At 34.8% G+C, this 13,532-nt stretch overlaps 1 protein-coding gene across 2 annotated transcripts; it reads right to left on the reverse strand.

The window, feature by feature from the left end:
* Nucleotides 1-1,456: 1,456 nt before the first annotated feature.
* LOC117120694 (YTH domain-containing family protein 3-like) lies at nucleotides 1,457-10,646 on the reverse strand. Of its 2 annotated transcripts, none has more exons than XM_033265730.1 (5): nucleotides 10,430-10,646; nucleotides 7,482-7,506; nucleotides 7,072-7,151; nucleotides 4,782-6,428; nucleotides 1,457-4,015 (listed from the first exon to the last, which is right to left on the reverse strand). In XM_033265730.1, exons 1-5 carry the CDS (start codon nucleotides 10,448-10,450, stop codon nucleotides 3,986-3,988), a joined length of 1,803 nt encoding a protein of 600 aa, XP_033121621.1. In that variant the 5' UTR covers nucleotides 10,451-10,646; the 3' UTR covers nucleotides 1,457-3,985. The 2 variants fall into 2 exon arrangements, with proteins under 2 accessions (XP_033121621.1, XP_033121620.1); XM_033265729.1 differs by having other exon boundaries at nucleotides 4,782-6,431.
* Between the last annotated feature and the right edge of the window lie 2,886 nt (nucleotides 10,647-13,532).

Raw genomic sequence — 13,532 nt, forward strand, 5'->3', positions numbered from 1 at the left:
GGTCCCCAACGTTGTTGGTTTTGTCCTTTTAGATGCTGGCCAGTATTTCCTTGTGTTTTTGGAGGTCCTGACTGACTCTGACCAGATCTATGGGCCTGGTTCTGGCTTTGAGCAGGAGGTCCTTGTTGCTGATTTGCAATTTCTTCAGAATTTTGAGAGCTGCTGTTAGCATTTTTCTCTCCGTCCCAAGTGCCAATGTTCAAAGTTGTTTGTTTGAGTGTGGGCAACTGGGTTGGAACTGGAGCATGAGCAGAAGACTTCTTGCTAGACTTATTCTGAACAGGTTTAGCAGGCTTGCTTGCAATTGCTGCCCAAGATGTTGGTTTAGCAGTCACAGGAGCCGAAGCTGGAGCACTTGAGGGCGGTATTTGAGAGACGGGTGGAACAACCATAGGTCTGTCTCTTATACACATCTAGATGTGTATAAGAGACAGCGTATAGACAGCTACAATACGCCAACGATTATTCTAAGTCAAAAAGCAAGGCTATTTGTTTATCTACTGGTATACTGGTGCTTCAGCCTAAGCCTTGCTCAGAATTAGTTCCTCTGATTGGTGGATCTTCTAGACTGAAAGGAATAAACATCGACATTAAGAAAATCAATGAAACAATTGTTATTTTACACACAGAGTATAGTCTGTCTCTTATACACATCTAGATGTGTATAAGAGACAGACATATATGTGTGTGTGTGTGCGAGTGAAAATAAATACAAAAATACAGCCAATTTTAAACTACATCACCAGTCTGCTATTAAAGTAAATTTGAAAAGCCTTTTTTGTATTCATATCATAATGCAGTGATGATTGCATACACCCACCTATTGCCAGAGTGACGGTCACAATTCTGTAGCGAGTGGAACTAAATGTTCTTTTCCGTATATATTTTGGGTGAAATTTAATTTGATCTTTGGTTGATGCCCTTTGTCCTCCTTTGACATAATTAACTAGGGAATTACATCGTTCATTGTATACCAAATTACAGGAAATATATTATTCTACACTTTAGTAACAAAATATATTTAGTAGATAATAAGTTCTTGGTATAATGTTACCCCTAATACATAATGCTGTACGAAAACAATAGGCCCTAGTCATCTTTGATATTTCGGTTTACACGCACTGGATGGCAGACATCAATTACATGGCAGGAAGAGGATGCACTTTTTGGGTCACTGGACTATTGGAAAAGTGTAGCGGTTTTTCGTCACAAGAATAAAACCCTATACAGGGTACTGTAGTTACATTTTTTTTTAAATTCAGGACACTAGGTTTAGAAGGCAACCACCAAGCTACTTCTTTTTATATCATAGCTGTGAGGGGCCCTCATCTCCCTTAACTTCCCCCACTGCTGCCTGGTACACTTTACTCTATTGTTGTAAAGTATGATGTTTGCTGAGAAAACAATTTTAATTTGTCTGTAATGCATCAATCAAAAACAAACAAGACAAGAAAGCTTAGGTTTGAATGGTTTTTATTGGTCAGGTATGGTCTCTGCTTGAGCTCTCTGAAGATTATTTGTATTACAGTATAAGTATTAAGTATATCCAATGTTGACAAAAAATACACAAATAACCAAAAACAAAAAACATTTTTAGTGAAGACATTACAACAAAACAGTAACAAAATTAACAAGCAGGGTCATGTAAGCCACAACAAAAAACAGACATTTTGTCTCCTATTGTTTATTTGATAAAAATGAATCAAATTCTTTAAGAATTTGCCTTCTCATCCATACTGTATCATACAGACTTAAAAACGGCGAGAACATTTTTTTACGGATACGGCTTAAAGGGGCAAAAGAAATATTATATTTCTCTAGGAAAATAAATTTGTATAGAATAAGCCTAAAGATTACAAGCAAAAAATTATTTTTAATCCAAGATCAAAATGGATCCTAATTAGGTACATAAAATAAAGATTCGTGCAAAAATAAAATAGAATCACCTTGGAAAATACTACAAATGAAACTGCGAAAAGATTGTAAAATACAAAAGGCTTTAGTACAGTATATAGAATGAACAGGATGTATTTCCCTTTCAATTGCATTATGGAGAAACAATAATATACAACACTAAAGTACAAAGGATGAAAGTGTGTTAAGTAGATTAAAACTCATTTTTCTTTTTCAGTCAGCGGTTTTTGTGCCTACAACTCTTGCAATTAGACGTTACATGTACAATTCAAACATTGTGAAATGTACAAGAAATAGAAAAACGAAACTACTAAGAGCAGTGTGGATTCAGGAGTATTTCAAATAAATGGGGGAAGGGGAAGTTGCAATATTTTTATTTATTTTAGTTAGAAGAAAAATTGTGAAAAAAAGGGGGGTTACCTATAGTCTCAATCCACTACTTGGACCTTGAATTTAAAATAAGTTTCTTAACTTAGGGCCTACGGCATTATAACAGTTCTGAATAAGACAATGGACAAATGAATAAGACATAGCAACAGAAACCCAAGGAGACACTTGATAACAAAAGTGAAGAAAATTATGGTTCAACTGAAAATTGATTTGAAATTAGCAATTAGCATACAAGCAATTGAAAAAAAAAAACTCTTCAGAAACTCAAAGATGATCATGAAAACATACGGTAGAATTCTGGATCTGAAAACTAAATATTTTCAGAACTCTTTTCAAAAAGGAAGATACAGATTTCCATTGTTTTAAAAGTGTGTGCCAACTATTCTATACCACCAGTTTTTGGTCTCGATTCAGCAGTCAATTGGCAGTTTGTCCACTTATGACAAACAAAACATGCCTTTTGTTCAAAGATTGAACACAAGACAATCTGGAATTAAAATTTATTGAAGTTTATTAATTTGTTGAAGTCTATATTGTCAATTGGTTTCAGTCAAGTACTCAGTTTCACAGCTGTGTAAATACTAATACATTGTGCAATGATGAGCATTATAAAGGTATATTTCTCTCGAAATCTGCGGATGTTGACTTCCTAACAATATTGTAGCAGTGTAGTTCCAAGGCAATATCAAAGGAGAAGTTATTTCCATAGTTTCTTCTTTGCCCTTCTACTTTTATCCACATGGGCATGAACTGCTGTCAAATAGTATAAATACTATTAGCGCATGCCAAGTTAAATACTCAAAATATTGCTTAGCAATTAGGACGACAAGCTCCAATTCCATCATAAAATACATCTACTGGTGCATTTGCCATTGTTGGCTTTAAACAGTAATTAAAGTTGATACAATGGTTACTAAGGTAACATGGTGACAGTATGACTTCCTTTGTATTTGCTCACCACAACTGCTAGCAGGTTCAAGAGACTAACTGAAATACATACATAACGTAGATGTAACGTTTACATAATGCACATTCAATATGAACATCTTGCAAAATGAGCATCTCCAAAATATACTTGACACGGTCAACACTTTCTTTCCCTGCTGTAGGATATCTTGCATATAACTTGTAAATCTCGCTCCAAATTCTACTGCACGTGCCATCCAGTGTTCTTTCACCAGTACATTTTTTTTTCGCTAGTGAAATTTCAAAATTTCCTTTCTGAAAGTAATTCTAGGGTAAAATTTCCAAACAAGTATATAGGACACTGGACATGCGTTGGTATGGTTATGCATGTTTTTCTACCCCTTCATATTTTATACATGACAAAAAATCATAATTCAATACAGCAGAAGTTTGTGATGCTTTCACAATAAATTGACCATAGCAGTGCTAAAAACATTTTCTCAACTGAAGTCATTCCCTTTCCCATTGGTTACTTGTTTTCAGGCAAACTAAAATTGGATAATTTGCACAAGTGTAATTTCAATACAGTTTGCTCTTGTTGCATTGACAACATCCGTCACAGAATATGTGTCACTATCTCAGAGTAAATAAAGTACATAGGTAGGTAAATACGTATAGACAGCTACAATACGCCAACGATTATTCTAAGTCAAAAAGCAAGGCTATTTGTTTATCTACTGGTATACTGGTGCTTCAGCCTAAGCCTTGCTCAGAATTAGTTCCTCTGATTGGTGGATCTTCTAGACTGAAAGGAATAAACATCGACATTAAGAAAATCAATGAAACAATTGTTATTTTACACACAGAGTATAGTATTTTATTACAGTAGTGTGAATACGGAATAGCATTTTGTTAATATGCATATATACTCAGTACAGGACACTATTTGATAGTTCAGGAGCCCTTTCCAACATAAGCCAATGGCCAACCATGTACATTATATACTGTAATTGTTTATAGCACTGAATTGCGTGTGAAATCTGAGATATAATATGTGCATGTACATGATGTTATGGGAAAATTAGTAAGTATGTGTACTCCAATGAACAAAAAATATTATTATATTCAAATTAAATGTGGATGCAAAGATAAAAATATAAGAAAAATAAGGCTCTATAAGTGCCACAAATAATATCAAACTATGCCAGTAAGAATATGTACATGTATGAAACATCATTCTACACATGCGGCAATTGAATTTTTTGTCTAAATACATTGGTTTGTTTTTTTTTTTTTGGGGGGGTTTTTTTTGTTTTGTTTTGTTTTATTGATTTTCCACAAAATACAATTTCTGAATACTGTACAGTAACAAAATCGTAAAACTAACCTTTGGACAAAATTATTGTAAAATGATATGAAAATAATGATTAAATTTATAAGCAATAATTAAAGTTCAAAGAACTTTACCAATTGCAACTAGAAATTAATTATATGACAATCAGAGAAAGATGTAATATGATAAATATGAGGTAATGAGTATATCAGTAAGCGAAAAAGAACATGGTACTTACAGTGGCACTCTTTCTATTCGAGTCTTCTTCTTGACGCTTTTCATAGTGTCCAAAATCATCAAATATCGAGGTTGTATGCTGGTAGTTGTGAATAATCTTCACAACTTGTTTACCTTTCTCAAGTGGAACTTCCTGTGTGTCGCGCGAGTTAGTCACTGGTTTATTTTCGTTGTTTTCCAAACGAATATGACGAAGCTGACTGTTCGGAACGTCTTTAACATAAATCCACCGAACGTCAAGCCGCCCCTTCCATTTATCCTGAGCCCACACACCAGTACTTACATTGTAGTCCACAGCAGACAACATTTCAGCAACTCCACAAAAATGGCCACTACCGTTCACACTATACAACAAGTAAACAGGCCCTTTACCTGACTGCTGTCTAAAGGCACTGTCCAATCGTCTGTTACCATGCTCTGTGCTACACCAAATGCTATACTTGATAGAACGATGAATATCATCTTCAGAATAGCTCTTGATTATAAAGAAACGAGCGTTCTTTGTGTTCAGATTTAAAGATGGTGGATTGTACTCATTTTTGGCTCGTAATTTCTGCAAAACTGGACTAACGCCATCAGCAGGTGGCTGCGCGACTTCAGCCACAGCAGCAGTCGCTCCTAGGTTTGACCTGCCACTATAACTGGAGCCAGAGTCTCTAGTTCCCTGCTGGTTGGGTGGTCCCCAACGTTGTTGGTTTTGTCCTTTTAGATGCTGGCCAGTATTTCCTTGTGTTTTTGGAGGTCCTGACTGACTCTGACCAGATCTATGGGCCTGGTTCTGGCTTTGAGCAGGAGGTCCTTGTTGCTGATTTGCAATTTCTTCAGAATTTTGAGAGCTGCTGTTAGCATTTTTCTCTCCGTCCCAAGTGCCAATGTTCAAAGTTGTTTGTTTGAGTGTGGGCAACTGGGTTGGAACTGGAGCATGAGCAGAAGACTTCTTGCTAGACTTATTCTGAACAGGTTTAGCAGGCTTGCTTGCAATTGCTGCCCAAGATGTTGGTTTAGCAGTCACAGGAGCCGAAGCTGGAGCACTTGAGGGCGGTATTTGAGAGACGGGTGGAACAACCATAGGTTGACTCGCAACTCGAACCTCAGAGTCAATTTTTCCATTATCTTGAACAATTCCTGCGGATTTTTCACCATTTCCAATGCTAAGTCCTGAAACACCTTGTTCAACAAGCTTCATGCCATGCGATTTTCCATCAGAAGGGTTCGTGCCATTCAGCTCATGATAGTTTCTAGGCTTAGAAACTGCCTGTGGTGAAGTATAACGATAGTCATAATAAGGAGGAGCATGACCTGGGAGGCTGCCAGGTGCCTGTCCTTGGTTAGTAGAGCTAGCCTCCCATGGCCCAGTACCAAAGTCCGCATTACCGGGGAAAAAGTTGAAACCACCCTGAGTAAGATATGGAGGCGTAGTACCCGGTTGGTTATAGTAGCTAGACGCTGATGTCGATTCCTGCATGTAATTGGCACCGTCATATCCGCCATAAAAGTTGAAATTCTCACCGCTTCCAGTTGACCATGGTGTGTCATTTCCTGGCATAGAGTAGGGGGCAGCTGTATTAAAGGAGTATGGGTAGTAGCTAGGTACAAATGATTGGTCAGGTGGCAATCCTGGGGCTGTATTATATCCTTGTTGTGCTGGCTGCTGAAAACAGACATTCAAATAGAAATGTGTTAATATCTAAGTATATAAAATCTTGATAGACATATGATGCATATTAAAAAATAAATTCATTTACAGTTATCTTTCAGCAGGGATGCAAGGTTTTTAGCACAAAGAAAAAGAATGGAAATGGCACTGCCTTCCAATTTAGAGGTTCTCTGTTCTGAGGTTGTGGACATACTCTGTATGCCATGCTTGCAATACTGACTTGAGTAAAAATTCACAAAAAAGCCCTCAACTGGAAACCCTCTACATGACTTTTTGTCCATGCAAATTTTAGTGCTCCCACCCAGTTTGGTTCCCCTGTAGCCTTGCCTGTGTCTATGAGTACACCTTTAAACTGATATAAATCCTACTTCATTAAATGATAATAATATCTCCCATAAAGTTACAGTTGCACATGCATCCTCTCTAATGAATTTCTCTGAAATGTTTTCTCAATTACCTGTACAGTATTTGTGTAATATTCCTGATGCATTTAATATTAAATAAACTACAATTCTAATTTTGTCTTCTGCCCTCAAGAGGTCAGTAAAGTAGATCCGAAATTGTAGATAATACTTTTCCAAATGTTTCGCAGCATAAACTGTTCCCAAATACCAAAAAATGAAAATGAACTTACCTGTGCTGGTTGGCTATTCATATAGCGATCAAATTCTTCATCATTTACCGTATCTTTAGCATTAACTGGGCCATTTTGCACTGAAGAGTAAAGCAAACAACTATTATTAACTACATTAAACATAAGCCATTCAACATACTATCTAAAATAATGAAGGTGTGGGGAAAAGGCTGGGAGTCTTTAGTCATAGAGGGATGGGAAAGGAATACAAGTGTATGTATCTGTTACATTACCGTAGCCAAGTATATGACAACTACATTTACACAATTTTGACCCGATTCTAAGCTTCCAAGCAGATATCAAGGCAAAATTCTCAAAAATAAAAATTTATATTTTTCAAAAAGACAATCAAAAATTCTTAAAAAACATGTTTGAATCCACAAATTTATCAAGAGAATCTAGTGACTTACCTGTATTTCTCTGCCCTCGTGATCGCTATAAGAAAATAAAATGAAAATGAATTAATACAAAGTATTAGGTATACAGTTATGAACTACACATAGTAGTATTGTATATCAATGTCTAAACTCTACAATGGAACACTATTTTTTGGAAATAATGTTTATTATATACTTTCATATTATCATTTTCTTTGCATTTTCTGAAGACTGTAAATGACGTTATGCAAATTCTATGTATTCTTTGTGGATAATAGGCCATGATGGTATTTGCAAAAATACCATCATGAGTATGTATGTATACTGTTTGAGAAATGCAGTATTTGTCAGATGCTGCAGAGCCATTTAGGTATTGCTCAGCCTTTCCATGGTTGGATCTGAGGTTGTGATTGCAGTGAAGTTTAGGGTCATGTAAAGCCCCATAAATATTTTTTTTTTTTTTTTTTTTAACTATTTTCTTAAATACATACATTATATTGTTTTTGTTTAATACTGCTGGGGAGTTTTTAAATAAAGCCTATTTCTCAGAAACTATATTTTTTCTGTTAGCAAACTTGAATCCCTTGCAGAAAGGTAGGGTCATGTAAGCTCCATACATTTTTCAATATCTTTTTCCACACAGTACAGTAATTTTAAGAAACAATATATCATGTTTTTGTTAACACTGTGTTGGGATTTTTAAAAAAAACTGTTTTGTCAAGAAACTAGGCCTATACTTTACAGAATCCCTTGCATCAATGAATAATTTAATTGTATGTACTGTATTTGTATGTAAATAGATAGTTAGGGACCTTGAGATGATTTGGAATTGAGTTTAATAAAAGCAAACTTCCTAGTAGGCTAGGTGCACTGACTGTGGTAATGAGTGTATAATGCATGTAAACAAAGCAAAAAAGGGTCTATTAATTAGTTTAGTGCTAATATGCCCAAACCTAGTAACAAACAATAAATAGTGCTGCTTGTTCGGGAACAGGTCAAAATGGCCAAAAACCAAAACAGCAATAAGTCAAAATGGCCAAAAACCAAAACAGCAATAAGTCAAAACGGCCAAAAACCAAAAACGGCAACACTTTTAGACTAGAACGGCAATGGACGGACCAAAACAACCAAAACGGCAATACCAAAACGGCAACACTTCAAGAATGACATAATGGTAATTGGAAGAATGGCTAAATAAAATCAACAATACAGTAGTTTGCTTAAAACGCCTTTTTTAAAATTAAGGTTATTGAAAGTAAAGTTCCATGGGTGTTACCTTTAAAATCCCCCTCTTGATTTTGCACCTTATACATGAACTTTAAGATGCTGTTAACTCGTATTTACCTCAGTTTGATGGTTTTATTTTAATTATAAACATGAAAGTGTACAACGATAAATACAGTGAAAATGTGGCTATATTGTCATAGAGGTAAAAAAAACGTGAAAGAACAACATTAATAATAATAATAATAATAATAATAATAATAATAATATAACATACAAATTCAATAGTAAAAAGACTGGGGGAATTGCAATATAAAAGCAGTAAACATTTAAATAATTAAAACTTCAAAATACAGATAAAAATAGGCTAAACAATTTATGTAAAAAATTGCGAAAGAAAAAAAAAACATTTTAAAGAATAACATTAATAATAACAACAACAACAACAACAACAACAACAACAACAACAACAATAATACAACATACAAATTCAATTAAGAAAGATTGGGGAACACAATATAATACAATAAAACTTAGTGAACATTTAAATAATTAAAACCTTAAAATACAGATAAAATGAGGCTAAACAATTTATCTAAATTTATGTTACGGGAAAGAAAAAAATAACAGTGGCGAATCTAAGGGGGGGGGGGTGAATAGTGTGGCTAGCCACCCCCCTTAATTTACCGTGAAAAAAAATAATGGTTACTTGTCTTGTGTATGTGCTTGCCTATCTGGTAAAACATAAACTTCCTATTTTAAGCTAGTTGCCATCTAAGATTGTCTAACAGTCTACTAATTCCAAAAAAAATCTCACAATGGTAGGGGACGCTCCACCAAAACCACCACCCTCACCCACTCTGTCCTTCTCACCTCCTATTATCCACCCCCATTGCTAAATCCTAATTCCGCCACTGAATAATAATAATAAATAACACTTTAAAATAACGAAATAATTCGTCATTGGTGTGTAAAAAAAGACAAAACAAAACAAAAAAAAAAAAAAACAAAGATTCAGAAAAGTATAAACTGCTGTCCGCGCGCAGTTGTGCTTCAGTCTTGGCATTGATTTTTGCTCCATTGCCATTTTGGTCTGTTGCCGTTTTGGTACTTATCATTGCCGTTTTGGTTTATTGCCGTTTTGGTTATTGCCGTTTTGGTTTTTTACCGTTTTGTCCAGAAACCGCTTGTTCACTCATTTGTCGAACTATCAACCTTAATAATAATTATGTTAATCCCATCCATGTTGTTAATTTATGGTGCAGTATCAGTAGGCTAGGGCCTGATCAGTGATACCATTTATAATTATAGGCCTAGAATTCTAAAAATTTGACAACCCATGAATTAACACCATGAGGAAAATCAAGGCCAGTCAGCCTTGGGAAAGGATCAAGCGTTTTAGGCCCAAGCCTAAGCTTCATGGAAGGGTGCCATCGGCGAAAAAAATCGTTGATGTCGATGTGATTACGAATGCTCCTTTTTTTTTTTTTTTTTTTTTTTGCTCTGCTTGTTAAACATGCCTTGCTTGGCAGCACTTCGTGAATCATAATTCATTTCGATGAGGTATCCGCAGCCAATGAACATAGGCATAGACTGACGTATTCCTTTATGAAATTGCAATTAAACGATTTTTCCGAAACAAGCTGAAATATTATTTTGAAGGCTATTTCCAACTTCCATTTCCATTTCAGGCTACGTTGTCGTACGATTTTGTAAATCGCACGTTCATAGGCTACTCTCTGCTGTTACCAACATACCTGTTCTACACCAGCAGACATTGCCCGATAATATAACAAATATTATTAGTTCGAGTATGAAATGTTTTTAAAAATCCACAAATATAAGTCACAAAACGATTACAGATAGTATCAGTCTAAAATATAAGCGTTTTATATTGAAAAAACACTTCTCACTTTCAGGAAACACTCTCCTTATCCCAAAAACAATGGCGACGCATATGGACATGCGCCGTAAACGAGCTTAGGTTGCCGGGTAATTACTTTACTGTAATCCAAAATTAGATCTAAATCTGAGACGATTTCTGTCTGATTACATTCCAAATAAAACTCAGATTAAATCATTTAGTATTCTGTAAGATACTGTAATAGTACACATTAATAATAAATAAATAGAAGATGAATTAAGTTTAAATGAGGTCTTGACTAATAATAACAGTAAAACGAAAAAATAGGTCCGAGCATTATCGGTAATATTAATTTTTATTATTTATTTATTTAAGGACAAAAATACAAATATTTGGCCTTCTAGCCCGGTTTTTTTTTCTTTCTTTTTTTTTTAAACAAATCGGCTAACCAATTTACCATAATAATGATGGCTACCACAACAATCAATCAGTCAGTGAAACAAATAAATCGGTCGATGATTGATCGATTGAGAATGAAAGGTGGTTTTATATCTGGCAGTTTAATTTTACGTTAACATTGTACCCTTACCAATTTTGTATCGATACAGATTTTTTAGATTTTTAACTTTTAATGTTTCATATAAGCAAAATTTTATATTGTAAACATTTGTTTGTTTGGTTTTTTGGGTGATCAATAATTTCTTGTGTTCTTTATTTTTCTTTCTTTTTAACTTTCCAAAAGGGGGACTCGGGACCCCCACCCTACTAAATTTCCCCTCGGTTACTCAAAGCCAGTGCCAGAACCAGTGGCGTAACTAGGTTGTGAGGGGCCCCGGTTCAAGAGTCTGCAGTCGGGGTCATTGACGCATGCAAATTGATTGACCATGTTATCTAAGATGTGTACCACCGACGTGTTAGCTTAGGAGTAGTGGTCCCTCCGATATTTTTTTTACTATTTTGACACCTTTCGATATTTTTAATTTTTAATTCGTACCGTAGTTGTTTTCAGAGGGGTATTTGTAGAGACAGCTATTGGCAGGGAATGCAATAATAATAAGCATTTCTACTCCTTATGACCAATAGCTGGTATTGGGGAATCTCGAACACTCTTAGAGAAAAGTTACAACGATGTCAAAATAAAATATTAAGATTTATATTGGGGGTTAATAGTAGATATCATCTGAGTATGGGAGATTTTCTGTCATTGGGAATTTTAAATATTAATAGACGGGCTCAACAATTAACCTTATGCACAAAGTATACAATAATTTAACGCCATTATATCTTGATGTAAATTTCATTTTATTTAATCATAATTATAGAACACGAGGTGTAACAAAAAATTTTATGTTTCCAAAAAATTCTCATCAAGTTGATAAGACATTTTACTATAATGGAATAAAAAAAATGGAATGAATTGCAAAATTGTTTAAAGGAAATTGAAAACCATAATACATTTAAATATTTACTTAAAAATAATTTAATAAAAACATAATTTTTTATTTTTTTTAATTTTTTTTTTAATATTTGCTTCTCTTTTTATTGATCGAGGACCCCTATGGAAACAATCTCATAGAGCTTATAGGGTTATCCTCTTGCTCTCATTTTTGTGTGTATTTATGTTCTTGATTTTTTTGTTTTGATGTTATAATAATGAGGGCAATAAATAATAAACAAACAAACAAACAAAACCACATTCAATATTTATTGAATTAATGTTTTTTATTTATTTAGTTATCAGATTAACCATTGAACAATTGTCAATCTTGGATAATTAGATTTTTATAATTAAGCTAAATAAATGAAATGGATCACACCTGACATCAATAGACTATGTATGGGCGTGATCATCACGAGTAAAATTATAAAATCCGAATCAGATTATTTGTTTCAGTTGAAAACAAAAATAAGCACGATCCCAAACGTTTGTGGGATAAAAAGAATGAATTATAGCGATTATTTAGTACATAGGAACAGCTATTTCAAACCCAATTAAAAAAAAAAAAAACAACAACAACAACAGAATGGAAACCCAATTTGTATTATCACACTAAATTTTACAGTACTTGTATATTTATGGTATAGAAGAGAATCTGGCATATTTACGGTATCTGAAAATAGTAACCTTGATGTTCATTTCAAAACTAGTTATACTAACTTGCATCACGCATCGCGAAATCTACATGGTATGCAACATAACCAAAATTGTTGAAGAGCAAAGTCTCCGACGAGAGCAAAGTGGGCGTGGTTGGGTGCCTATTAAAATGCTTTGAAAGTGGTCCAGGGGGAGAGCCCCCGAAAAAATATAATATAGTAGTTTACAAGTAAATTGCAACACTTTTTATGATAAATAGGCCTCTGAATAGAGGCCTACTGTAGAAACTCAATAAAATACGACTTCGCTCCCTGAGACTCACCGAAGCTTAGTACATGAACACCACCGGAGCACTAGGTGGCCTACGGCCCAAGACTTCCTTTCTCCCCAACATTCATCACCCCTTCCCCTCCCCTTCCCACCACCGGCACCAAACATTCAAGCAGATCGATGCCCGTACCAGCGATGTTCTTGTTTACTCAAATAGCACCGCACGTCTGGCAAATCATATACCCGCTCGAGCGTCACGTGGTACTCTCCTCCCACGACTTTCAGTGTGTATGGAGCGTCAACGCAGTCGTTTATGGTCTTCGATTAATTGTGTTTTTGTTTACGTGATCCACGTTCACTTTAAAATACACATATATATACAAGAGTCTTTCCTTTAAACATTATATTGGCAATAAACATTACCTTTAAAATGATTTAGCTAGCTGGAATGACAATTACAATTTATGACACCACACATTGCCGGAAAATAAGCCTACCGTATCCTACGATTCTGTTTTGAGATTCCAAGTAAACTTTAAGAAACCGCAACAGATTAATTGTTAATTACAACATACACCAGTAACAAGATTGCAACAGATATTAAGATTTCATGTATATATATATATATATA

This window comes from Anneissia japonica, unplaced genomic scaffold (genome assembly GCF_011630105.1).
Source record: "Anneissia japonica isolate Jap-2015-1 unplaced genomic scaffold, ASM1163010v1 scaffold287790_len634930_cov199, whole genome shotgun sequence".
Classification (NCBI taxonomy): domain Eukaryota; kingdom Metazoa; phylum Echinodermata; class Crinoidea; order Comatulida; family Comatulidae; genus Anneissia; species Anneissia japonica.